The sequence below is a fragment of the Gouania willdenowi genome, chromosome 8 (genome assembly GCF_900634775.1).
Source record: "Gouania willdenowi chromosome 8, fGouWil2.1, whole genome shotgun sequence".
Taxonomy (NCBI): Eukaryota; Metazoa; Chordata; class Actinopteri; order Blenniiformes; family Gobiesocidae; genus Gouania; species Gouania willdenowi.
In genome coordinates this window covers 31,939,216-31,966,672 of record NC_041051.1, presented here as the reverse complement: position 1 = coordinate 31,966,672, position 27,457 = coordinate 31,939,216, and the positions used below count along the sequence as shown (strand labels likewise).

At 35.3% G+C, this 27,457-nt stretch overlaps 2 protein-coding genes across 4 annotated transcripts; both read left to right on the top strand.

The window, feature by feature from the left end:
• The first annotated feature begins 1,756 nt into the window (after positions 1-1,756).
• On the top strand, positions 1,757-15,633 carry rusf1 (RUS family member 1). 2 transcript variants are annotated; one of them, XR_003674633.1, is made up of 15 exons: positions 1,757-1,990; positions 2,144-2,221; positions 3,017-3,131; positions 4,650-4,695; positions 4,772-4,804; positions 6,496-6,601; positions 7,896-7,997; positions 9,976-10,046; positions 11,916-12,100; positions 12,192-12,249; positions 12,621-12,685; positions 13,677-13,787; positions 13,899-13,964; positions 14,754-14,976; positions 15,403-15,633. XR_003674633.1 is itself a non-coding variant. In XM_028455107.1 (14 exons), the coding sequence occupies exons 1-14, from the start codon at positions 1,862-1,864 to the stop codon at positions 14,837-14,839; spliced, it is 1,251 nt and encodes a 416-aa protein (XP_028310908.1). In that variant the 5' UTR covers positions 1,757-1,861; the 3' UTR covers positions 14,840-15,633. The 2 variants fall into 2 exon arrangements, 1 of the variants encoding a protein (XP_028310908.1); XM_028455107.1 differs by having other exon boundaries at positions 14,754-15,633.
• A 1,600-nt stretch (positions 15,634-17,233) lies between these two features.
• Positions 17,234-27,119, top strand: LOC114468561 (uncharacterized). Of its 2 annotated transcripts, none has more exons than XM_028455534.1 (12): positions 17,234-17,359; positions 18,598-18,805; positions 18,958-18,990; positions 19,746-19,837; positions 20,538-20,640; positions 21,352-21,384; positions 21,492-21,521; positions 22,417-22,650; positions 22,732-22,835; positions 26,097-26,262; positions 26,351-26,406; positions 26,504-27,119. In XM_028455534.1, exons 1-11 carry the CDS (start codon positions 17,295-17,297, stop codon positions 26,393-26,395), a joined length of 1,113 nt encoding a protein of 370 aa, XP_028311335.1. In that variant the 5' UTR covers positions 17,234-17,294; the 3' UTR covers positions 26,396-26,406; positions 26,504-27,119. The 2 variants fall into 2 exon arrangements, with proteins under 2 accessions (XP_028311335.1, XP_028311334.1); XM_028455533.1 differs by having other exon boundaries at positions 21,349-21,384.
• Positions 27,120-27,457: the final 338 nt, after the last annotated feature.

The following is a 27,457-nucleotide window of genomic DNA, read 5'->3' as shown; positions in this document are numbered from 1 at the left end:
TATTTTGTGTATTTTTGTCCTTACGCTTTTTGTCATTTGTGTGTTCTGTAATTTAGTTTATTGTCATTATTTTGTGTATTTTTGTCATTCTTTTGTTGATTTTTCTTTGTCATTTTGTGTGTTCTGTAATTGAGTGTATTTAAAAAAATAATAATAATTTGTATTTTTGACCTTATTTTGTTGTTTTTTGTCATCACTTCTGTTTTTTACTTTCTCAATTTGTGTGTTGTTTTGTAATTGTTGTGCATCTTTGTTGTAATTTCTTGGATTTTTGGGGTTATTTTGTTTATTCTTCTGTTGTCATTTTGTGTATTTTTGTCATTATTTTTTAGGTTTTTGTAATTTCTGTTTTTTCTTTCTCAATTCATGTGTTTTTCTGTAATTTTGTGCATTTCTGTTGTAATTTCTTGGGTTTTGGGGGTTATTTTGTTTCTTTTTCTTTCATTTTCTGTATCTGTTGTGAAAGCCGCACAAAATTCGACCAAGAGTCACATGTGGCTCCTGGGCCACCAGTTGAATGTCTGTCCAAACAGTTTGTTATAGACTTTTTTTCTCTCAGTTTGAGAAATAAAAGATGAAAATCAATGAATGAACTGAGTTGAACTCAATTAGAATCCAATGTAAAGGTGTCGACGACGATCACATGTTCACTGTGTGCACAGGAGGTTGTAAAGCTGCACCGAGGCCTGTTTGCACACATTTACAGGTGTGTGTGTGTGTGCGCGCGCAATAAACGAGAATATAACCTGAAGACAAAGTGCAGGGACTGACTGATGTGGAGTTATTTATTTCAACATCAAAGCCTACATTTTTCCAGCATATTTTTTTTTATTGGTTTTTACTACAAAGTCACACACAGTCTTTGTTTAATTTCACATTTTAAACATTTATTAATCACAGAATAAAAGACATAATACATATAAAAAATATTATTACTAATATTGATATTCATGTTAATATCGCCACTTCTTGTGATAATAATTATATTTTATATTTATTTATTTTTCATGATTTTCTATTTTTTTTTTAATATATATTATATGTTTTGTTACATGATTAGTTATTGAAATAAAAAAATAATTTCAACCTTTGTGTTTTTTCTTTGTCATTGTGTGTGATCTGTAATTTTGTGTATTTTTTTTTCACTATTTTGACGGGGTTTTTTGTAAATCATTTTTTGTCAATATTTTGACATATTAGTAGTTTGTGTTTTTTCTTTGTATTTTTTTCTGTTTTGTAATTTTTGTATTAGACTTTATCGTACTTTTCATGTGAAATAAAATATTCACAACTTTTACATAAACAGTTTAAGTATCCAATGTAAAGGTTGTGTAAATTAACAAGTGCATCACTAACAATTTAAAGAAAAACAACAATAAGAAGTACACATTAATGCTCGGGGGGATATCAAACACACTGCAAGATAAAACAGTTTTAATTGCTTTTTTTCTTAGTGTATTTGATTCAATCTATGCATTGCCTGAATTTATTAACAATAACAATAATAATTTATCAGGAATATACAGTTGTTTTCCTTAAGTCCAAACAATACACTCCTCCTTAATAACGCAAAATGTTGAAAACTATTTCAGGAAATAAATCACAGAAGCTACAGTTGGAATCAATATTTTTTAAACCTATTTTGAGTGTAAAGTTGTAATGGATAAAAACTATGGATAAGTTTAAAGAAATCAAATATGACGTTATTCTTTCACGCATTTTCGGCCAATGAGGATCCAGAATCTTTGAGGGCGGGACGAAAACACGGAAGTGATTCAAAGACTGACTCCTCAGGGCCTGTGAGCGGATAAAGTCATTAAAAATAAGGCACTTTATCTGAATAAGTGACCGTGGAGCACACATGGAGGGAGCCGTGGTTGCCACAGAGTACTACGGCAGCGCAGAGACATGGAACTACATAACGTCTGACGGGCAGATAAAGAGAAGGAGGGACGACGGCGGAGGAAGATCTGTGTTCGCGGTGTTTAAAGTGAGTGTGAACGTCCACGTGTCAGCGGGAAAAGTAGTACCCCCACGTTGTGACGTTATCCTGCTGCGTGAAACCCGTTATTTTAGTGGGGTTTTTTTCTAACAATAATGTCTGAAACATGCCCTAAAGTGTGACGTATCATTGTTATTCCAGAGTGTTTTCCTGCCTCAAGGATTCCCAGAGAGTGTCAGTGAGGACTACCTGCAGTACCAGTTCTGGGACACTGTCCAGGTACCGCGTTCCCACCATAGTTTCTACCAAGAACCAGGAGCTGGTTCTTTATCCAGGAACTCTAGGGTTCCCAAAAACAAAACCAAGCCCCGCCCCCTCCTCCTCCTCCTCTTCAGGTTAGGTTAGAGCAGTGGTTCTCAAGCTTAGGGTCAGGACCCCAGCAAGACACTGGAAATTCTAAATGTAAATGTTAATTATAAATATATTTATTATGTTAAATGTACATTTAACATTCATATTTAACATTTAGATTTAATGTTGACATTGCCGTATATATTTTTACGATAGAAAAACATGTTAAATTTAATATTTTACATTTAGTTTGAATATTCAATATTTAGATTCAGACTTAACATTTACTTTTCTTGTAAAAAATATAATGTCAACGTTAAATCTAAATGTTAAATATTAAATCTAAATGTTGAATCTAAATGTTAAATATTCAATCTAATGTTAAATGTAAATCTAAATTTTATACTTAATGTTACATTTAAATTTAACATTTAGATTTATCATTTAACATTTAGATTTGCATTTAATATTTAACATTTAGATTTGCATTTAAGATTTAACATTTAGATTTGCATTTAATATTTAACATTTAGATTTGCATTAATATTTAACATTTAGATTTAATATTTAGATTAAACATTGACATTTTTACGAGAAAAAATAAATCTGGTCAAAAAGTAACAAAAGGATCACATGTGTTTTTTAAATGTGGTTTGTTGCTAAATGTTTAAAAAAAGTTGTTGTTTATTTTAGCATGTGCAACGTTCCAATGTGTATCCTCAGGCTTTCTCCAGCTCTCTGTCGGGGACTTTGTCCACTCAAGCCGCTCTGAAAGGTGTCGGTGTTGGAAACCAGGAGGCGACGGTCGCTGCTGCTACAGTGACGTGGTTGTTAAAAGGTACGACTTTAAAAGTATATGTTAAAACACATATTATAGGGATCTGATCTTCTCACCACATTCCTCTTTACATCTAATCTCACACTGATCAGGGGTTCTCAACCTTGCTTTCAACAAAATAAGAATAATTTCAGATTTTGAGCCCATTTTTGCGTATTTTTACCTTTTTTCTGCAACTACACCAAACTTTTCATATTTTAACCCATTTTCATCACTTTTTCTTGCCATATTTTTGCTCCATTTAATGGATTTTTGCTACATTATTCCCATTTCTGACACGTCTACGTCACATTTCAATGTATTTTCTTCACATTATTTTCCACTTTGAAGACATTTTCAGCATTTATGAACCATTTCCACCTAATGTCACAGATGTTGACCCATTATTGTCACTTTTAACCTCTTTTCACCATATTTCATGCTTATTTTTGGCCAATTTAACCACATTCATCATTTGTCATGCCCATTATTTGCCAGTTTAAAATAATTGTTCAAATATTGACACTTTGAACCCTTTTTACCACTTTTTATATCGTTTTTGTCCACTCTAATTTACAGCTTTTAACCCATTTCTGTGCTTTTTAAAATGTCATTTCACCACTTTTAACCCATTTTATTTCTTATTAAAACAATTATTTATATCTTTACAATGACTATAATAATAGTAAATGTTCCTGGATAACAGTGGATATTAATCAGATGAATAAATTATCACAGATTCATAAAACAATAGACCATCATTTGGTTCATATCTTGTATAACTCGTGTGTCATTTGTTTTGTCCTTTTTGTTGTAGTTTGAATGTTTGCACATACAGGATTAGTGTTTCTTCTTTTTCATGGGTTCAATGTTTTATTTTATTTTTGTCGTACATTTTAAATCAATTTTAAAAATGTTATAAAAAAAAAAAAACATATTTTTTTTTCATCATTTTTACATTTTCAAGCCTAAAAAACCAATTGAATTCACTTCAACCAGCTGTGACATCGCGTTGCATTCAATGTCTGTTGGAATGTTTGAATGTTTGTGAACGATTCCTATTTTTTTTTTTAATATTAGAACACAAGTTTGTCTACTCGCCATTTAATTACGTATCTTGTAATTTACAGTTTCTGCTTTAAACGTAAAACACGTTAAAGAAATTGCTTTAAGGGCAAACACGTAGCAAACTGTAGTAGATCAGACTTGATCCAGCATGTCTCACACACGCACACACACACACACACACACACGCACACGCACACGCACACACACACACACACTGGACAGACTGGAATTGGGGGAGTCTGGAGGCGGAGTCAACACCTGAAAACTGGTTTTCTGTTTTTCCTTCATTTTATTCCCAACCCTGAAACATCACAAACATGCGTGTGTGCGTGTGTGTGTGTGCGTGCGTGTGTGTGTGTGTTGTACTGTAAACCATTAGCGTGAGCAGCTAAAGTAGAGCTCTTTAGTTTTGACCTCAGTGTGTTTATTTCTCTGTTCTTGTCCTTTTCTAACCGTTCCGTTCCTCCACAGATGGAACAGGGATGTTGGGAAGAATCCTCTTTGCGTGGCTCAAAGGGTGAGTTCATCCACCTGATCTTCTTCCATCGTTCTCACCCTCGTCTTCCTCACTCACGCCTTTGTTCTTTCTGCAGGAGTAAACTGGACTCTGAGGCCAAAAAATGGAGGTACACCATGATGTGGAAGCGAGGGTTTGGGTCAATTATAATTGTAATCATGTAATTGGTAATTCATTACAATTACGATGTAATTATAATCAGGGTTGTGGTCAATTTCATAATTTAGTCACAATTATGTTTCCAATTATCCATTTTCAATTACAATTCAATCACGATTACAGTGACCAGCATTTTTTCCAATTACAATAACATTTCAATAATTTTGTATCCTCAAAGTCAATTACAATTACGTTCTCAATTACTAAAGTTCAATTGCAATTAATCACAATTACTGAGCCTGAAATAAATAAGCTAATAAAAGTTAACCTTCCTCTTGTGTTAGCATTCTGTTAGCATCTCTAATGCTAACGGGTCATAAATCAGCTGTAAAATACACTAAAAACAAATATCTATCATCTAATTTATTTCCTATTTATTGGTTACCTTATTAGGCTTCCTAATCAATGAAAATATAGGTTTTAATATTTTTGGTGTGGATGTCTGAGCCTTTTTTGTGTCACTGGATTTATATATTTTTTTTAAATGTTAAAATGTGTGAAAGCTTGATATGAAACATATTTGAATGATAATTAACTATAGATGTACTGGACATAGAACTGTAACATGGTTCTCCAGTTTTGCGTTAAATTATAATTGACATTTCTTATAGAATTTTAATGGCAATTACAATTACAAAGTCAATTATCTGAACTCATTTACAATTTAATCACAATTGACAGCAACATAGTTTTGAACTTACAGTCATAATCACACCATAACTGTAATGAATTATCAATTACGTGATTACAATTATAAGTGACCCTAACCCTGGTAATTACCAATCAATAAAATGTGTTTCATATCAAGTTTTCCCACAACCTCTCATCTTACCATCAAAAATATATGTACTGTAAATGGAGGGCTATACTGACACAAAAAAGGTTCAGATGTTTACAATAAAAATATTAAAACCTATATTTTCATTGATTAGGAAGCCTAATAGAGAAGAAAAACAAATAAGATGATAGATCATATTTTTGAGTGTATTTATCACACGTGTCAAACTCAAAGCCCTTTAGACCACCCAGGAGAAAGTGAAAAAAGACTGAAACGCATGAATTATTGTGTAAATTACCAAATAATACAGTTATAGATATCTCAACCCTTCTAAATACACTAATTTAATGAAACTCCACAATATTTCCCGTGCTTCTATCACATGACTGCAGTCATTTTAAATCTCAAATTGTTCAAAGGACTCGATTTTTTCCTGAAATTGTTTCCCATAATTTCCCAAAATGAAATTAAAAACTAGTCACTGATATCAGTCACTTATTACATACTTTATGTATCATTTATACGTCGTGTAAAGCACAAACTTATTGTTGAAATTGGCTAAAATCTGCGGCCCACTAAAGATCAAACTACTTTATTTTTTAGGCCCCGGAACTAAAACGAGTGCAACACCATAAAAGATGCTAACAGAAAGCTAGCACAAGAGGACGGTTATGTTTTATATTATTATTTATTAAAGGCTAATTGTTAAGGTAATTGTGCTTAATTGTAATTGAAGTTTAGTAATTGAGAACGTAATTGTCATTGACTTTCAGGGGGGAAATAATAATTGTAATGTAAGTGGGCTAGAAGAAGTGTAAATGAATGAATGAATAATCAATATGTTGGTTGTTTTTCCCGTTCAGGCTGTTTGCCGACATTCTCAACGACTTTGCCATGTTTATGGAAATCTCAGCTCCGTATTTTCCTCCATTCTTCGTCGTGATATTATGCATCGCAGGAATATTCAAGGTGAATTATGTACAAACCGTATATTAGTGTGACCATACGTCCAGATTTATCCGGACACGTCGTCTTTTCACGTCTTGTCTGGATGGATTTTTAAAAACTCACAAAGATGTCCGACTTTCCCGGAGACCCTGAACGCATCTAGGAGAATACGTTAATTTAAATAACCGTAACTCTGCTAATAATTGCTCTTTCTGAGAAATTCCAGAAGTTTCTAAAAGCGAAGGAGTTGCTCTTTACAGCCAATATGAGACATGGGCTGCCCAGGGGCCACATGCGGCCCTCGGTTTAATTTTGTGCAGTCCTTTTAAGTAAATACACAAAAGACTCCAAGAAACAATAAAAAAAATGACACAAAAATACACAAAATGACAAAAAAAAATGCACAAGGTGAATTGACACCAAAACTGAATAAAAAATACACAAAAGGACAATCTCCTTTTGTGTATTTTCAGACCCGCTTATTTTAGAAAAACCTCAAATTTCATGAGAAATGAACTTATTTATCTATTATATTGTATTTTGCCTTTACAAGGTAGATTTAAGAAAACGTCGAGTACTTTTTGAGTACGCTGAGGTTGGCCCAAGTGTCCGCTTTTTTGGAAATCAAAATATTTTCACCCTAATGCAGTGTTTCTCAAATGGGGGTATGTGTACCCTTAGGGGTTCCAGCTTCGAATAGTGTTAAGACACACAAAAAAAAATTAAATCTTAATAAATTCAAAGCACATACTGTAAATGTTTACTCACAGTGCAAACGTACAGCAGAACTGGAAATTATACAAACTATAGAAATAAATCTATTCAGGAGTCACTAAATCAGCCTTTTTCAACCTTGGGGTCAGGACCTCATGTGAGGTCACCTGGAGTTTAAATGGGATCGCCTGAATTTTTTCTGAAAAATTTAAATAGATTTTTGAAATTTTGTAATGATTATTAACAACACACTATCTTAAGCAACTGTATTTTATTTTTACTTTGTGAAATATAAATCTAAAAAATCTGAGCTCAATCATCAACAAAAATCTAATTCTAGGAAATAAAATGTCTTTGGGGTCACAATCCAAAAAAATATTGTGAACCACTTCATTAAATACAGTTTATTTCCACTTATTTACAACGTGAGATTCTTTATAATGTGTTATCACTCATTCTTTCCATCATTATGATCTATAGTTGTTTTTAAATAGTTTTCTAAGCAAAATGTTCTATTTGTTAAACCAAAATACACTCTTCTATATTAAACTTCTGTGAGTGTTGTTATTCTGAGCATCAGTGATGAGGTTTTTCTCTCCAGTCCATTGTTGGAGTTGCAGGCGGAGCCACCAGAGCAGCTCTGACCGTCCACCAGGCACGCAGAGACAACATGGCCGACATCTCAGCCAAAGATGGCAGCCAGGTACGAGAGTTTAAGTTAGTCACATTTAACCCTCTCCTCCTTTAATGCTGAAAAATCCTGGCATTTCTAGGATAAAGCGCGACTCCTCGATGTTAAAGGTGCAGGCGGAATCACCTTCTACTCTTTTAACATGTTCATAAATGATTCCGTACCCCTTTAGCACCGAAAGAATTGTTAAAATCCATGAAAAAGAAGTTTTCCACACTTTGAGCAACTTTAGCAATGCTCAATGTGGTGGCCATTTTCTAAATCTCGTGAGTTTATCTCACGCTCCACTAAGCAGCAGCTAACACCTCTAACATCAGTCATCATTAGCATAAACCCGACCCTGTTGCTGAAGGGTACCAAATTTCTCCGCCCCCAGGTGGCACAATTTGGTCCCTAGCTGAAAACAAACCACATATTGAGACTCAGGGGAATAAAACGCGTCTGCTGGTGCTACATTTTCCATGAAATGAGCACTTTTTTTGCACTGCAATTGTATGTTTCGCCTCTAGGGGGCGCAGTTCTGACTTTACCCAGGCGAGATGCACATATTCAGACTCGGGCAGAGCAGACCTTTCTACCGACGCCTCAGACTCATAACACAAATTAATTTATGTTTTTCTTTAAACATCCATGATCAACTTTTGAGCTTAATTAAAATATGCTTGTGTTAGATTTATTATGAATATTAATGTGCATTGATACGACTAAATATATTACCAAAACCAACTACAAGCAAACCACACAAAAATGATGTAAATCATGCAGATATGTTCCAGTACCAGACAGCATTCTACAGAGGACTACTAAGAGACCATACTACTGCTATACTATAAGTTGGTACATAGAAGGAGGTAAACTGATAATGATGCTCAATTCTTTGTCATCGTTACCATGGATACCAGATTTAAACTTGTAAATACATCATGTAAACAAAAACTATGTGAGAAAATACATCATGCTAAGAAAAGTGCTACAAAAAAGACAGAAGAAAAGCCACAATTACACTAATATAATGCACTAAAATCCACTATATAGCATCATTAGTGCAAAATATCTCGCCGCGAGTTTTAGCCTTCTACGTTTTTTTCAAAATCTACTACTTTCTTTGGGGGACATTTCTGTTTTTATATATAAATTGACAACAAAAATGGCTCCAAAGACACAAAATAACAGTAAAAATATATAAAATTACAACAAAATGACACATAATCCATCCATCCATTTTCATACCCGAATGACACATAAATTATACCAAAAAATGCAATCTTAACAAAAAAATACACAAAATGACAAAAGCACATGATACAATGGCAACAAAAATACACAAGATAAGATGAAACCAGATGAAATGTATAATATGACAACAAAACTCACGCAAAATCATGGAAAAATAAATAAAGCAACTAAAGTACACAGAAATGAGACGGCACAATTAAGATAATGAGATTTTTAAAAAGAGCTAATTAAATTCACTGGGTTCATTAAGTATGTAAACATTATTTTATTATTTACTATTTGTCATTTATATTTCTTAAATAATCATCGACATTTTTTTGTAATTAAATGAACATTTTTCAAAATAATTTAAGATCATATTAAACCATTTTTCCACCTGTTTCCTCCCATCATCATCGGGCGCTAATTTAAAATAATACTACAACAAAAAGTCATTTATTATAACGTATATATTATTTACTAGTATATAATGAAATCTAATACATCATCATTTAAAATGATTTATTATAATAATAAAATCTAAATCTTTTAGATTTTTGATAACGTGTTAAAATAGTTCGGCCCTCGTAAATGAGTGGATAAAGTGTTTACTTTATTCATTAATATATTAAATAGTAATATTATTATCTCTCTGTTTTCATGGGTTGATGAGCTTTTTTTCCTTTTGGTCTACAAAAGGAAATATAGAATTATAGCTCGCAAACATCTGGAAATACACTGGAAATTATTATTTTTTTAATTATTTTTCCCACAGGAGACTCTGGTGAATCTGGCTGGGCTGCTCGTCAGTTTGATCCTCGTTCCTCTCGTCACTGATAATCTACTGTAAGTGTAAAATAATCACTGCTTTAACCTTAAACTCAGTTTATCTTCAGTGGGCTGCAGATTATATACGGGAAAATGAGTCATTTAATCATCATTGTGCTCTAGTTTGCACCACCACGTATAAATAAATGATAAAATATCTACAACGCTGATAATATCAAAGCAATAAGTGACAGATTTCAACAAGATGACACAACAATAACTCAAGTAATATATAAAATGGCTCTAAAAACACAATTTAACAACAAAATATAGATGATATATGGAAAAAAATATAAAATGACAACAAATGATACCAAAAAACACAAATCTAATAAAAGAAATACACAAAATGACAGAAAAGCACATGATACATTAAAGAAAACAAATAAACAAGATGATCGCTAACACGCAAAACAATAACACAAGAAATATATAAAATGACAACAAAACTACACAGAAATCATACCAAAAATGCACAAAATGACAGAAAAGCACACGATACAATGGCAAAAATACACAAAATTATAACATATTACTCCAAAAACACAATCTAACAAAATACAAAAAATAACAGGAAAAACATTAAAATTACATCAAAATCAGTAATGATATCAAAAAATTGCAAATCTAACAAATAAAAATACATAAAATGACATGAAAGCACATGATACAATGGCAGAAATACACTAAAGGGCAATAAAAATGACTGCAAATATGCACAACAACACAAGAAATACATAAAATTACAACAAAAAACAATTTAATAACAAAATATCCAAAATAACAGGAAAAAAAATATAAAATTACAACAAAACTACACTGTAATGATACCAAAAAATACACAAAATCACATGAAAAGCACATGATACAATAGCATAAATACACAAAATGATAAGAAAAATGACTCCAAAAACACAATTTAACGACAACATAGATTTCAGTCTATATTCACTTTAAATTAAATTAAATTAATTACTTTTTGTGAGCCATTTTTATGTAATTTGAAGAAGTTTTGTGGAATGATTTGAAGAAAATTGCTGAATTTTTGAGAAATTGTTGAATTTGTTAAATTTCTACAACTAAATTAGTTGGTAATTTACACAATGAGTCATGTTTTCTGCTGCAGGGCCAAATTGAAAGCTCTAAAGGACAACTTTTGTTACGATAAACATGTCATATTTAACCATGACAATCATTTCTGTGTTCCAATGTGTTTGACTTTTAAAAGTCGGCCACCAGGCTGCTAAACAGCATCAGCAATGCTTAGTGTAACAGTTATGTGTGTAATATTAGTGTCTAATTCACGGGTGTTAAACTCATTCTAGATCAGAGGCCAAACACGGAGCAGTTTAATCTCATGTGGGCCACAAATTTTAGCTGGAAAACGAGTAATTTCAACATTATTTTGCCCTAGTTTACACTTCTAGATATATAATAAATTAACAAAATATGTAAGAAACTGACAATATTCAACAAAAAGTGACAGATATCATTCCCAACAGGGTCTACACTTTACATCTCCTAGATTTCATGACCAATTTCTATTTAACTAAGGGAAATATTGTCATAATTTGAGGAAAAATTGAAGAATTTAGATTTTTTTTTTTGAACAGTTTAACATTAAAAATGACTGCAATCATCTCTGAGCACCTGTAAATATTGTTGAGTTTTATTTACACAATAATTCATGTTTTTTCTGTCATTTTTGCTTCCTGCTGCGGGCCGAATTGGATTCTCCAAAGGGCCGGATTTGGCCCCCGGGCCATGAGTTTGACAAATGGTCTAATTTATATCATCAATTTAAATATAAAATGATTATATAAAACACCATCTGTGTGTGTTATTATTGATATTAGTAATATATTAATAGTGATTGATTCCCTTCAGTCTGACGCTCGGCCTCTTCTTCATCTTCACCGCCCTTCATCTCTACGCCAACTACAAAGCCGTGCGATCGGTCGTCATGGAAACCTTCAACGAGGCTCGCCTTTCCATCGCACTGCAGAGTTTCCTGAGCGACAAACGGGTGCTGAGTCCGCCGGACGTTAATCGGAGAGAGCCGGTGTTTCTGGGTGAGGAACGCTTTGGGGTTTGTTTTCCTTAAATAATAATAATAACAATAATAAACAAGCTTTAAATAACGTGTTTGATTTGTTGCTGCAGAGTTTGGGAGAAACGTTCCCATCAGACTGGGAGTGAGACTGGAGGACATCGCACAGAGGTGACAGTGTTTGGTCTTAAATATTCTGGTGTTTCTAAGACTAAAATACACAAAATGACTCCAAAAACACAATCTAACTACAAAATAACAGGGAAAAAAGTGTAAAATGACAACAAAATACACAGAGATGAGACCAAAAAAACGCAAATCTAACAAAAGAAAATACACAAAATGACAGAAAAGCACATGATACAATAGCAAAAATACACAAAATGACCATAAAAACAAAAACACAAGAAATATATAAAATTACAACAAAATGACTGCAAAAACACAATCTAACAACAAAATACACAAATGTAAAATGACAACAAAACATAATCAATGTTTTTTTTTCTCACATTTGACGTTAATCTCTGCTTGTGTCACAGTTTAGAGGAGCTGGATTTGGCTACGCATGGAAAGCACTTGCCTTACCTGATGAGCATCAGAAAAGGTACCATAATTAATTACAATTGTAATTGCAATTATACAGTTTGTAATTTTAAATTAAAAATCTGTTGCTGTCATAATCGCAATTAGATTTAAACCTTTTTCAACCTTATTGCTAATGTTAATGCTTAGCTAATGCTAGGGTTAATTCTATTGCTTGGCTCGTGCAGTTAGTGCCAATGCTAGGTTAAAGCTAGTATTAGGCTAATGCTCTTGTTAATGCTAATGCTAGGTTAGTGTTAATGCTAGGCTAATGCTAATACTTGGTTAGTGACAATGCTAGGATAATGCTAAGTTAGTGTTAATGTTAGGCTAATGCTGTTTGGTTAATGTTATGTTAATGCTAATGTTAGGCTCATGCTATTGTTAGGTCAATGTTATTGTTAGGCTAATGCTAGGTTAGTGCTAATGCTATTGTTAGGCTAATGTTAGATTAATGCTATTTTTAGACTAATGTTAATGCTAATGCTACGGTTAGTGCTAGTATTAGGTAATTGTTATTGTGTAGGCTAATTCTAATGCTAGGTTAATGCTATTGCTAGACTAATGTTAATGCTAACGCTATGGTTAGTGCTAGTATTAGGTTAATGTTATTGTTAAGCTAATGCTAATGCTGGATTAGTGTTAATGCTAATGTTAACGTTAGGCTAGTGGTAGGTTTATGTCAATGCTAATGTTAGACTAATGCTATTCTAATGCTAGGTTAATGCTAATGGTAATGCTAGCTAATGCAGTGCGACGTGGGCTAGCACCTCCATCCTCACTTGCATTTTCATCAGGAAATGCAAATATTGTAGTCGTAATTGACTTTCTGAGGATAAAAAGTCATTGTATTTTAATTGTAATTGGAAAAAATGCTGGTCACTGTTATCGTAATGGAATTGTAATTGAACATTGGTAGTTGAAAATGTATTTGTACCTGAAAAATGTAATTGACCCCAACCCTGCTAACATTAAATGTCTGATATATTAACTGTGCTTTGATGGTCCTCCAGGTTGTGTGTGTGTGTGTTTGTCTCCTGGAGCTTCTGTGCACCATGAAATCAGAGCCATGTGTCAGGCGCTGTGGCTCAGGGATGAGTTTAAAACATCTGGAGCTGCACAAGGTCAGATTCTACCACTGATTTACCTCTTTTTTTTAAAATTTAAGATGTGTTTTAAACAAACTCCAGTTTTGTGCTCACGCTGTTTCTTTTACACTATTTTTTGTGGTAAAGATCATTGGAAGTTGGTGCACGACAGTCAAAAGAAGATGGACGCAGTTTTTGATGATTTTCTCAAAGGTATAGACCAGTGTTTCTCAAATAGGGGTACGTATACCTCTAGGGGTACTCGATGGCTCTACAGGGGTTACTTGAAAGAAAGAAAGAGAGAGAGTGGAAAATGAACGAATAAAGAGTCAGTCTTGGTTTCACTCCAGGTGTGAAATGACCGGAAATGATAAAAAACTATAGAAATTAATCTATTCAAGAGCCACTAAATCAGTGTTTTTCAACCTTGGGGACGGGACCCCATGTGGGGTCGTCTGAAATTTCAAAAAAGTGTAAATACATTTTTGATATGTTTCAATTCTTATTCGTTTTATTCAAATTAAAACAACACACAACCTTAAACAACTGTATTTCTATACTTTCACTTTGTAAAATATAAAACTAGTTCAACTAAAAAAAAAAAAATATATATATATATATATATATATATATATATAATATCTAAACTCAAACATGATCAAAAACTAAAAAACTGTGAGACTGGTGTCAAACTCAAGGCCCGGGGCCAAACCCGGCCCTTCAGAGCATCCAGTTTTGAAGCAAAGATATGTCACGTTTTGATCAGATATGATCGTGCTTTACATACTTATTATACCTGAAACTGTAAATTAGGGCACATTCATGTAAAAATTGCTTATTTTCCCGCCTTAAATCTGTGGCTTGGTTGGGATCAAACTGGTCCATATTTGGTCCCTGAACTAAGATGAATTTTACGACCCCTGGTTTGGACGAAGCGACTGCAGGAAATGAGTTCTATGTTTTGTTCTATGTTATGTTCCAATGTGTTTTTATGTTTTCCAGGAGCTGAAGCTGCAGGGTGGGACGTGAAGAGAACTTTGCTGGACTGGGACGAATGGAGAGTGGAGTGGAAAACAAAGAGCAGCTGAAACACTGTTCATCATTTTTGTAGAAAACCCCCTGAGGTCGGTGTCGTTTGGACTGTTCCATGTTCCCCCGTTGCAATGGTACATTCCACTCCACCTGTTTAAGTCCGGATTGTTGCATCTGTGTGGGTCAATAACAAGTAAGTCCCCCTGTGTTACAGTATTGTTGCCTTTTAGTTATACTTGCCATGTAGCCTAGTGTTTTGCAATATATGTGTATATGTTTCTATGCATAGTTTGCATGTTAAGTGTAGTCTTTCACTCAGCTTAGAGGCAGCCTGACACGTGGCTAGTCAGTTAAGGGTTCCCTGAGCATAACATACATCAAAGTGACTATTATTCACAGTATTATAACTGTTTTTTTCCATAGTGTTTAATGTTATATTGCACTCCTTTGCATCGACTGCAGCCTCAATAGTTGAGTGCAGTACATTGATACATCCAAAAGGTGGTGCCATTGGCCCTCAGACCGCTGGCCTGTTCAGGGTGCATTTGTTTGCCTGTTGGTATGTTACCTACATTCAACCATATCCTAATTATGTTTACCTCCTTTCTACTGTTTCCAGAAAACCACACACACACACAAACACACACACATAATACTATTCAACCCCCATGTAACCACTGCAAGAGGTCATTAAAGAAGTTTGGAATTACATCAAAGGCTCCTTCATCGTTGACGTTCCAGTTCCTTCTGACAGAGGATAAGAAAATAATTGTCAGCCACCCAGACATTAAAAACACGCACACATGTTCTAACAATTTTTGTTTAATAAACAGATTTTTTCTAAAGTTAATGTTTGATTCATTTTAATTCATATTTAATGAATGAGTTTCATTTACAGAGGGAAAAACCTTATATTTGTAACAAAAAATGTAGTTTTTCCATTTTATTTGGGTTCATTTCTCTCATTTTAATGATGAATACAAATAAAAACTCATTCATCACTTTATTGTAATGTAATGACTCCAAAAACCAAAATGACTAAAAAACACACAAAATGAGGGAAAAATATACAAAAGGACAATAAATAATATCCAAAAATTAGAGCATAACACACAAAAATGACTCCAAATACCAAACCAATGACTAAAATACACAAAATAACAACAAAAACACAAAATGAGATAAAAAATGTTTCAACAAAAAAAAACACCAAACTAAAAATTTAGTTTTTCAATGTTATTTGTGCTAATTTCTGTCATTTTAAAGATAAATAATAATAAAAACTATTTTAAAAGTCATCTATTACTTCGTTGTAATATTGTGACTTAATAACAAACAGTTGTTGCTTAATTACTTAATGCCTATTCTGTTTTATTCTGTGTTGTGTTCCAGTCTTTTGTATTTTTATCATTTTGTCTGCCTTATTTTTTAAATTATTGATTGAAAAACGATTACATAAATACACAAAAATGACTTTAGAAACCCTAACCAACAACAACAATACACAAAATGACATAAAAATATGGAAAAGAACAGGAAAAACTCACAAAAATGACCCCAAAAACCAAAACAAGAACTGAATTGACTCCAAAAACACACAAAATTAGGGAAAAATACCCAAAATTGACTTTAAAAACTCAAAAGAACATAACACACATACAAAATGACTCCAGCAACACATCAAATGACAACAAAAACATGCTAAAAACTACATATACACTGAAAACACAACAACACAAAACTTCACTAAAAAAATTGTTTTAAAATTTTATTTGGGTTCATTTCTGTCATTCTAATGATGAATACAAATAAAACCTTTTTTTTTTTTAAATGCCTATTCTGTTTTATTCTGTGTTGTCTCCCAGTCCATTGCATTTCTTTTAAATCTTTTTTCCCCTATTTTTTTATTTTGTTTATTAAAAAAGTAAAAGTTTTAACAGTTTTTTTTTTTTTTTTTTCAGGATTTACAAATAAAATTGACTGTAAATGTTTCTTTTAATTAAAATAAAACTCGCAAAATGATTTTTACATTTTGTCTTGTAGATTTAACAAAACACAAAACAACATGAAACAAAATAAACGTAAAGGTTTTTATGAGATTATAGAGAAATAATGTAATGATTCCACTTGTGCTCAGGGGGCAGTAAAGAGCTACTATGTTCATTTTTAACTTCACAAAGAAGAAGAAAAACAACGTCCTATGGTTGAAAGTAATCAAGTTGGAAATATTTAGCTCAATTTAAAACGGAAGCACCTATATATTGCTGATATAAAGCTTAGTTTTATATGAATTTAAAAAGACTTCATTGGTTCATTTTAATAATAACCGAAACATATATTAAAAAGAAATTGAGAAAATCAAATGATGTTTTGCTCCGCCAATAAACAAGTAAAAGGAGTTTGTATTGTGCTTTATTTTGATAGCTTACCGGATGCAGATTTTAGTTAGTTACCCGCAGATGTAGCATTAGCATCAGTTCAGACTCTCTTCGAACTGCATATTATGTTAAAATGGGACGATATAAATGTGCCTATAACTGCGACAACTCCAGCAACCCTGATGTCAAGTGCTTTAAGTAAGTTTGTTTGCCCTAATAATTGTTTAAAAACGCGAAATTACCGATAAAGTACAAAGTTTATTTGTCGTTATTCAGTCCGTGAGTTTGCAATTACAAATAAAACTACAACAGTTATTATATTTAGTGTGAAGTATTTTTTTAAAAATAATTTAAAATGAAAATAATTGAAGACTACAGTTAAATGAATTACCGAAATATCAGCGTTAATAGTTACAGACGTGAATGGATGCATTTCAAAATAAAACTTTTACGGTGTTGACTTTTTGAACCTTTCCCGTGTTCCCAACTGGGAATATTATCCTTCTGAAAGAGGCCACTGCAGAAAAGGGATGCTATGTTTGTATGAATAAATGCACACTATCGCTAAAAACGCAGTTTTATCCTTGTTTAAATAATAAATAAACATCTACACAATGATAAAAGAGCAGTTTTTAAGTACGAAGTCTCAGATTTGTGTATTAATTCACTATTGAGCTGCTCAGATACTAGAACAGATCTAGGGAACTGGTGGCCCGGGGTCCACATGCGGTCCTCGGTTTAATTTTGTGCGGCCCCTAAAGTATATGCACCAAATGAATGCAAAAACACACAAAGTGACAGAAAAATATGAAACGGCACAGGAAAAATACACAATAATGGCTCTGAAACTCAAGACAAGAACCTAATTGACTTTAAAAAACACACAAAAGGACAACAAAATACACACAATTGACTTTAAATATACAAATTGACAACACGAATACATATAAATGACTCCAAATATCCAAACCAACAACATAAAATACACAAAATTACAGAAAAATACACAAAGGACAATAAAAAATACACAAAATTGACTTTAAGTACTCAAAAATTACTCCAAATACCAACAAATATACCGTACATAAGACAACCTAAAAATGAGAAAATAATATATTAGAAATACACAAACTATTTGTTCTTTCCTGTAATAAATATTGCTCTGATTGGTCGTTATTTTAAATGCTAATAATGGGGCCCTCAGAGCAGACTAACGTTTTTGTTGCCCATTTCTGATCTAGAAAATATATTTTTTTAGTGTCACAGCTCGCTTGTACATTGTTGATATTCAGGAAAACACACTCACAGATGAATCTGCTGCAGTGTATTTCATATATTACACTCCACACATTACAGTGACAAGCCGCACTAGCAGAAGTTGATTGTCAAGTAGGAGACTTTAATAGAAATAAGAGATAGTTTTGTGTGTCCTGCAGATTTCCTTTGTACAATCCTAGAAAGCTGAAGAAATGGCTGAACAACATGAGGTGGAAGGACTGGACCCCCAGTCGTTTCTCCGTTCTGTGCATCAATCACTTTGAGGAACAACACATCGACCGCACGGGCAAGAACGTGACGCTGAGAGAGGACGCCGTTCCCACCGTCTTCCTGTCCTCTGACACTGACTCACAGAAGAAGAAGATGGTCTGTAGCACAAAAACTGATGTTCACTCATACAGACGTCAGACATAATAACCTCGTTACGTTACACACTCTTAAGATTTACCAAACAATCTGCAGTTGTTTGTAATCATCTCCAATTCCTTGATTAATGCAAATATTCTTTTTAAATACAGGTTTCCGTCACTTCAAGTCGTAAGAAACACAAGGTGAGACCTCACAACACCCACACAGAACTACAGAATGTAGTGACTTGGGTTAAAAACAAGTTCTGATGAACTCCGGAGGAGTAGTCATTTGAAAAATGGGGCCGAAAAATTGCCGAAAAAAGGGGGGGTGGGCCCCTCGGGCCCCTAATCGAATTGTGCGAGGCATAATCGTAATCTACGTTGAATTACCTTTGAAACGATATATCACTCGACTTTGTTCCCATAAATTTGGAAATTACTGGAAATAAGGGGTGGGTCCCCAGGCCAAAAAATAAATAAATAAATTAAATTAAAAATAGCACCACAATGTCTTCGTTGACACTGACGGACTACCTTAGTTAGTATCATATTCATTCAGTACAAAAATAAATATAGCTAGGGCTTAGAAATGAACAACTAAAAGACAGGGAATGTGTATTTTAAAAAGTGATTGATGTGCACCCCTGTATATAAATGACCACAAAATGACAAAAAAAATGTTCAATAAGAGATATTTAATCAGTAATTAATTATAATAATGAATGCAAATGGACATTTTTTAAATGACCAACCACTGACTTTGCAAACATGGCATTAGAAGCGTGACTTGGTAATGATACTGTGGGATTTAAAGCATGACTCAGCTGATTTAACCTTTACTCCTCTCTACAGTTATGAACTGATTGGTTTCTATTGTCAACATGCAGTTAAACGTGTGTACCTGATAAAGGGGCGGGGCTTAATATTGTTGTTCCTGTGGTTTTGTGTTGAGTCAGGCTGCTTCCAAAGCCTTGGAGGACGAAACGTCTCCATCTGCAACGAAGCAGGATGTCCCGAGCCTCAGCATGATTCAGCAGTTTTCTTCAGGGTGTGTTTATATTGTTTATTTCATATATGTGTGATTTTTACCATCATCACCAACATGATAGTACGACAGCATATTAAAATAAAAATAAATCTGAGCACTACAAGATTAAAGTCATAATATTTTGAGATTAAAGTCGTAATCTCATTCATTTAAGTCATAATATTTAAAGAATAAAGTTGTACATTTATTAGATTGAAGTCATTATATTTCAAGATTAAAATTGTTATTTTATTAGATTAAAGTCAAGATTAAAGATGTAATATTTCAAAAATAAAGTTGTAATTTTATTTGATTAGTCATAATTTTATTAGATTAAAGTTGTAATATTTTGAGAATAAAGTTGTAATTTTATTAGATTAAAGTCATAATATTTTGAGATTAAAGTCATGATTTTATTACATTAGTCATAATATTTTGAGATCAAAGTCATAATTTTATTACATTAAAGTCATAAAATTTTGAGATTAAAGTCGTATTTTATTAGATTAAAGTCTTAATATTTTGAAAATAAATATATTGTGAGAATAGTCATAATTTCGTGAGAATAAATACGACTTTATTCTCACAATATTACGACTTTAATCGTGTTGTGCTGAGGTTTCTTTTTATGTTATTGTGGCACTAATATGCTGCCGTACAGCATGAGTTTGTTTTTTTTATAACACGTGTCACGATGTCTGGATTTCTGTTTTTCAATCAGAGAACATTCAAAGTCTGAGAGGTGGAGGATCATCATCGATGACGGGCTGATGAAGATTGCGTCATTTCCACATTTTTTTCATGGAGATTACTGCGTTCCTCAGGTTAGCCACGTGTTAGCGCCCATGCATTTAGGAACAGTCAGTAAGCCCCACCCCCACAAGGAACAACAACAACAATGGTGCAAAATCCAAATGCAATGCAAAACAGAAGTTTCTACTTCCCTGTTTGGTTTCACTAGTCAGTAATACAAATCTTAAAACCAAATAACACAATACAATTATATAGAATAGAGCAAGAATTAAAATAAAATGAATATGGGCAGAAGATCAGCAGGTGTACAGATTTTTAATATTAATATTTGATTAAGATAAAACATGTAAAGTGATTGTAAAGGCTGTGTTTCACATTTATTATACATTTATAAATTATTATTTTTTGGGGGATGCAATTTGGCACCCAAGACGACCGCCTGGGTTGCCTAGCCGGAAGGCTGCCCTGCATATGCCTCAACTCCCTGTAGTTTAGTCAGCTTAGAGCTATGTACATAAACTGTTGACATCACTAATTATTAGTCACATGCTTTGGTTCTTGGGTCACACGCTCTTTGTCTTTCTTCTTTATGTTCATTTTGGACTCAAACTTTGGGTTATTTCACCACTCGTGGATATTGAAAATCCTTTTCACGAGGCCATTGTAGCTTGTCTCTGATAATCATTTATTGATTAGTAGTTTTTCACTAGTAACAAAACATATATTTGTCATAAATTGAGGCGCTGGGTGTTTTTTTTTGTGTGTTTTCACGTCTCCAGCAGAACATACAATGGGCTCCAGATGATGCAGATGCTGTAAGTCCTCAGACTTTTATTAAAACATGTTATTTATATTCACATCCTGGTTTTCCTGCAGTTTTTCATCTCATTCCTTTTCTCTTTTTTTTTTTTTTTTTTAACAGACGGAGCTTAAAGATGAGAACATGATAGAGGTACAACTAGAACAGTCTCAAACTTTTTATTCTCAAGTTCCCCCTTTGTCTGACTATGACATTTTACTTAAAAATGATTTAAAAACAACTATTGATCATAATGATGGAATGAACGAGTGATAACACACATTATAAAGAATCTCATTTTGTAAATAAGTGGAATGAAACAGTATTTAATGAAGTGGTTTTTTTGCATCATGACCCCGTTTTAATTTCAAGAATTTCTGTCAACCCCAAAGACAAAATTAGTTTTTGATAATTTTTGAGCTCAGATATATTTATTTATTTATTGTATTATTTGTACCATAGTATATAGTCATCTTAAAAATGTAAATCCTTGTTTTAATAAAAGGTTGGAGGGTTGGAGTAATGTACGTTTAAAAAGTAGGAACAATTAGTTTAAACTGGCAAATAATGGGCATGACAAATGGTCAATGTGATTAAATTGGCAAAAATAGGCATGAATAATGGTGAAAAGATGTTAAAAGTGACAATAATGGCGCAACATATGTGACATTAGGTGGAAAAGGTGGTGGAAAGGGTTTATAAGTGCTAAAAATGTCTAGAAAGTTGAAAAAATGTTTTGAAAAGGTATTGAAATCAGTGGTAGAAATGGGAGTAATGTAGCAAAAATGCATTAAAAGGAGCAAAAAAATGGCAAGAAAAAGTGATAAAAATAGGTTAAAATATGGTAAGTTTGGTGTAGTTGCAGAAAAAGGGTAAAAATAAGCAAAAATAGGCTCAAATTGTTCAAAAAAATATTCTTATTTGGCGACCTTCTCTTAGTGTCTTGCGTCCCCAAATGGGGTCCCAACCCTAAGGTTGAGAACCCCTGATCTGGAGGAGTTCAGATGAACGTGGTACATTAATGAAAGTGTTAACTTCCTGTGTGCAGGTAAAGGAGCCGTGGCAATGGCTCAGTCTGGACGTCAGGGGCCCGTTGCCCCAAACGCTCAACGGTCACAAGTTCCTGCTCTCAGTGTCCGACCTCCACTCTAAATGGGTGGAGGCCGTTCCCATGGCAACGTGCCTCCCTCTGGACGTGGCCAAGAACGTGGCCGACATCGTTTCACACTTGGGCTACCCGCTGGGAATCCTGTCCAGGCTCCCCCAGGAGATCGTACACAAGGTGAACCACCACAACCGAGTACACACATGTTTATGTGTGTACTGTGTGTGTGTGTATAACATCCAGATCCTTTTTCATCAGATCAACCGTGAGCTGAAGGAGCTCCTGAAGGTCAGCGTTGCTCTGATGGTTCATCATCATCAGACGGGAACCGCAGACACCACCACACCTCCAATGATTGACAGGTCTGTGGATGATGTCAGTAATGTTCTGTGATTTTACTGGTCTTCCTCTTCTCTAAAGATTATTGTATGTAACATTTCCAGATTGTTCCCATGCTCTAATATTCTGTCCACCTGCTTTTCTTTCAGTTTTTTAAATGCATTAAAATACCATATTATATGTATATATTAGGGCTGGGACCTTATCCCGTTAATCACGATGAATTAATTCAAGAGAAATAATGCACAAAAAAATACAACACAGTTAATAGCTTTTTTCCCACTCCAAACAGCGTGGAACCTTTTTTATTGCATGATTTCCCGGTATAGCCATAATATTGATGCACAGACCACAACACAAGAAACAGGAAAACCAGAGAAGTCGTCGTTTGTGGGCGTTCATTTTATTATTTTTTTAAAAACACCGGATTGAAAACAAAAGCCCGGTTGTGTGCAAATTGTGCAAGAAAGAGTTTCCGATCACCAGAGCTCTTTTGGCATCAGCTAGCACCTCGATGCTAACATGTGGCAGCTAACACCTTGATGCTAACATGTGACAGCTAGCACTTCAATGCTAAACATGTGACAGCTAGCACCTCAATGCTAACATGTAGCAGCTAACTCCTCAATGCTAAACATGTAGCAGCTAGCTCCTCAATGTTAACATGTAGCAGCTAGCACCTCAATGCTAAACATGTAGCAGCTAGCTCCTCAATGTTAACATGTAGCAGCTAGCACCTCAATGCTAAACATGTAGCAGCTAGCACCTCAATGCTAAACATGTAGCAGCTAGCTCCTCAATGCTAGCATGTAGCAGCTAACTCCTCAATGCTAAACATGTAGCAGCTAGCACCTCAACGCTAACGTGTAGCAGCTAGCTGGGACAACGGTCCTAGTGGAGCAGACAGTGTCTCCAATCCACACTAGACACTCAGAGAGGGTTCAGAACCAAAACCAATAAATCCATCCATCCATTTTCATACCCGCTTATTCCCGTTTATCAGGGTCGCGGGGGTCTGCCGGTGCCCATCTCCGGCTCTCATAGGGCGCTGGGCGGGGGTACACCCTGGACAGGGCGCCAGTCCACCACAGGGCAACACAGACAGACAACCACTCATTCACTCCTATGGGCAATTTAGAGACTCCAATCAACCTTACAGTCATGTTTTTGGATTGTGGGAGGAAGCCGGAGTACCCGGAGGAAACCCACGCAGCACGGGGAGAACATGCAAACTCCACACAGAAAGGACCCAAGTGTCCACCCCAGGGCTTGAACCCAGGACCTTCTTGCTGTGAGGCGGACGTGCTAACCACTAAGCAACCGTGCGCCACACCAATGAGTGACAAATGAACAAAGTCAGTGATAAATGATTGTAGTGGACAGTCGACCTCTCTGTGGTACAGGATGTGGGCGGGGCTTGAAGTGCTGCTCCAGATAGCATTTTCTGACCCAACTTATCAACTGTTTTGTAGAAAAACTATTTCAGACTAAATTCATCATCTTCATCAGTTGCTCTGTTTATATCATGATATCCACAGATATTCTAACTATTTTACAATTCAATTTAACTTTATTTATATAGCGCAAAATACAACAAAGTCATCTCAAAGGGCTGAACAAAATATAAAGTTCATAGTAAGAAAGAAAGAACCCAACAAGATCCACATGAACAAGCATTTAGCGACAGTGGGAAGAAAAAAACTCCCTCTTTTTTATAGGAAGAAATCTCCAGTGGAACCAGGTTCAGAGGTGGAACCATCGCTTTTACACTGTTCAGTTTCTACTTCTCTGGAATGTTCTGGACTAAGTGATGTTTTTATTTTAATACAAAAACACATTTGTTTTAGAAAGTTTACAAAAAATCCAGAAAAGCATGAATATATCTTAGTTACATTTCATTTGTGCTTTGTGAACAATTCAATCATAATATTCTTTATTCATATTACACATTATGTTAGGACTCAGTGATAGAAATAATAAACACTATTTAGTTCGTTTAGTTCCCTGTATGACCGGAGTCAAGAGTCTGGTCCGCATTGCCGGCAGTAAGTCGAAATCGTTTCCGGTGAGGGTTGGACTCCGCCAGGGCTGCCCTTTGTCACCGATTCTGTTCATAACTTTATGGACAGAATTTCTAGGCGCTGTCAGGGCGTTGAGGGGGTCCGGTTCGGGGGTCTCAGTATTGCATCACTGCTTTATGCAGATGATGTGGTCCTGTTGGCTCCAACATACCGTGACCTTCAACTCTCACTGGATCGGTTCGCAGCCGAGTGTGAAGCGGCCGGAATGAGAATCAGCACCTCCAAATCCGAGTCCATGGTTCTCGACCGGAAAAAAGGTGGAGTGCCTTCTCCGGGTTGGAGATGAGGTTCTGCCCCAGGTGGAGGAGGTCAAGTGCCTCGGGGTCTTGTTCACGAGTGAGGGAAGGATGGAGCGAGAGATCGACAGGCGGATTGGTGCGGCGTCTGCAGTGATGCAGAGTCTGCACCGGTCCGTCATTGTAAAAAGGGAGCTGAGCCAAAAAGCGAAGCTCTCGATTTACAGGTCGGTCTACGTTCCAACCCTCACCTATGGTCATGAACTTTGGGTTATGACCGAAAGAACAAGATCATGGGTACAAGCGGCCGAAAATGAGTTTCCTCCGTAGGGTGGCTGGGCTCTCCCTTAGAGATAGGGTGAGAAGCTCAGTCATTCGGGAGGGGCTCAAAGTAGAGTCGCTGCTCCTCCGCATCGAGAAGAGCCAGATGAGGTGGCTCGGGCACCTAATTAGGATGCCCCCTGAACGCCTCCCTAGTGAGGCGTTCAGGGGGCCTCCCTAGTGAGGCGTTCAGGGCACGTCCCTCCGGAAGGAGGCTCCGGGGAAGACCCAGGACACGCTGGAGAGACTATGTCTCTCGGCTGGCCTGGGAACGTCTCGGGGTCCCCCCGGAAGAGCTGGAGGAAGTGGCCGGGGAGAGGGAAGTCTGGGCCTCCCTACTGAGGATGCTGCCCCCGCGACCCGGAAACGGCTAAGCGGGAGAAGATGGATGGATGGATGGATGGATATTTAGTTCTTTAAGAACGTTGCTTCTCGTGTCAAATATTGTTATACGATTTATATTTGTATATGTATATATGAATAAAAATATCATGTGGTGCGACTGTCTGACCATGAAAGCATTTCTATTTTTGTTTCCATGGTAATATTCATGCAAACGTGGCCCGATGATGCCCATCACATCACTGACCCATAATCGTATATTCTCTGTCGTCTGCGTTGCCCCGCCCCCCTCCCGTACTGACAGGATGGTCAGTGATCTGCTGACTCAGCATTCCACAGACTGGGACGTTCACCTTCCAGCTCAGGTGTTCAGTCTGTGCTTCACAGAGCATCCACAGACAAAGCAGAGGCCGTTTGTGCTGCTATGCTGTACAGGACGAGAGGCTGTGCGCTCTCCTCGACCACTGGACGTACGTGATGCTATAGATTAGCTCATATTATTGATCAATAAATACACCTTATATATAACACTGGGCCGTGTTTATCTTTGACGTACAGAACACACACGCTGAGATCAGAGAGAGGGTTTTTGTGATCAGGTAGAAGATCAACAGGTGAGTTGTTGGATGTTTTTGATCATATTTTGGTGTTAATTTGGGTGAAAAAGTCTTGACGGCTTCATGAACGTTTGCATCTCTTACTTCTTTTCAGATCATTTGAAGTGGAAACCAAACTTTACTTCTCAGCAACAATCGATACCGACGTCTGCAGGAGGAACAAGGCTTTAATTTCTGTTTATACATTTCATAAAGGTCAATTTAATCATTAAAAATGTAGTTATGGCTGTTTTAGAACAGTAAACATACAGCAAACGCTCACTGTAACAGGTGATCACACGTTAGCATGTAGCATGTTTAGCGTTAACGTATCAGAATTCACCGGTGTCTGTGTTTGGAAAATAATGTACATTATGTAAATATTTTATAACACAGGATTTGTAATGCTGATGCAAGTTGTATAAGTAAATAGAAATATTGTTTTTTAAATAGAATAAAAATGTATTTAAAAAAAACAAGATAGAAATAGTAAAACATAATGATTCGATCATCAGTGATCCCGTTTCAATTCTGTGCAGAAATCCTTCTGAGGGCTGATTTTAAACTCTGACGTGTGCTGTACTACGGTGCAGGTTAACATGTCATGAATTATAAATAAATGTAATATGAAGGAAAATAAGACTAAACAATGATTTAATACAGAGGCAACTGGCGACCCTCAAAGTAAATGCACAAAATTATCCCCTAAAAAGACACATATAACAAAAAAATACACAAAATGACAACAGAATATCATGAAATAACAAAAAACCACAACAGTTATGCACAAAAATAACTGGAAAAACTTCCAAACATCAACAAAAATACTAAAAAAAAAAAAACCAACCCCGAACTCCATGGGCGAACCGTGGATTAGGTGGTAGTGGGTTCGTCTTCTGATCGAGAGGTGGGGTTCGATCCCAGTACCTGACTATGTGTCGAAGTGTCCTTGGGCAAGACACTGAACCCTAAGTTGCTCCCAGTGGTCGACTAGCGCCTTGCATGTCAGTCCTGTCCCACTGGTGTGTGAATGTGAGAGTGATTGGGTGAATGAGCTGATATGTAAAGC

Excerpts from the sequence above, each read along its gene's own strand:
- rusf1 (XM_028455107.1), top strand. The coding sequence starts at position 1,862 with ATGGAGGGAGCCGTGGTTGCCACAGAGTACTACGGCAGCGCAGAGACA. Across the intron at positions 2,222-3,016 it reads AGTTCTGGGACACTGTCCAG|GCTTTCTCCAGCTCTCTGTC; the intron begins GTACCGCGTTCC and ends GTGTATCCTCAG. Across the intron at positions 13,788-13,898 it reads AACATCTGGAGCTGCACAAG|ATCATTGGAAGTTGGTGCAC; the intron begins GTCAGATTCTAC and ends TTTGTGGTAAAG.
- LOC114468561 (XM_028455533.1), top strand. The coding sequence starts at position 17,295 with ATGGGACGATATAAATGTGCCTATAACTGCGACAACTCCAGCAACCCT. Across the intron at positions 18,806-18,957 it reads ACTCACAGAAGAAGAAGATG|GTTTCCGTCACTTCAAGTCG; the intron begins GTCTGTAGCACA and ends TTTTAAATACAG. Across the intron at positions 18,991-19,745 it reads CAAGTCGTAAGAAACACAAG|GCTGCTTCCAAAGCCTTGGA; the intron begins GTGAGACCTCAC and ends GTGTTGAGTCAG.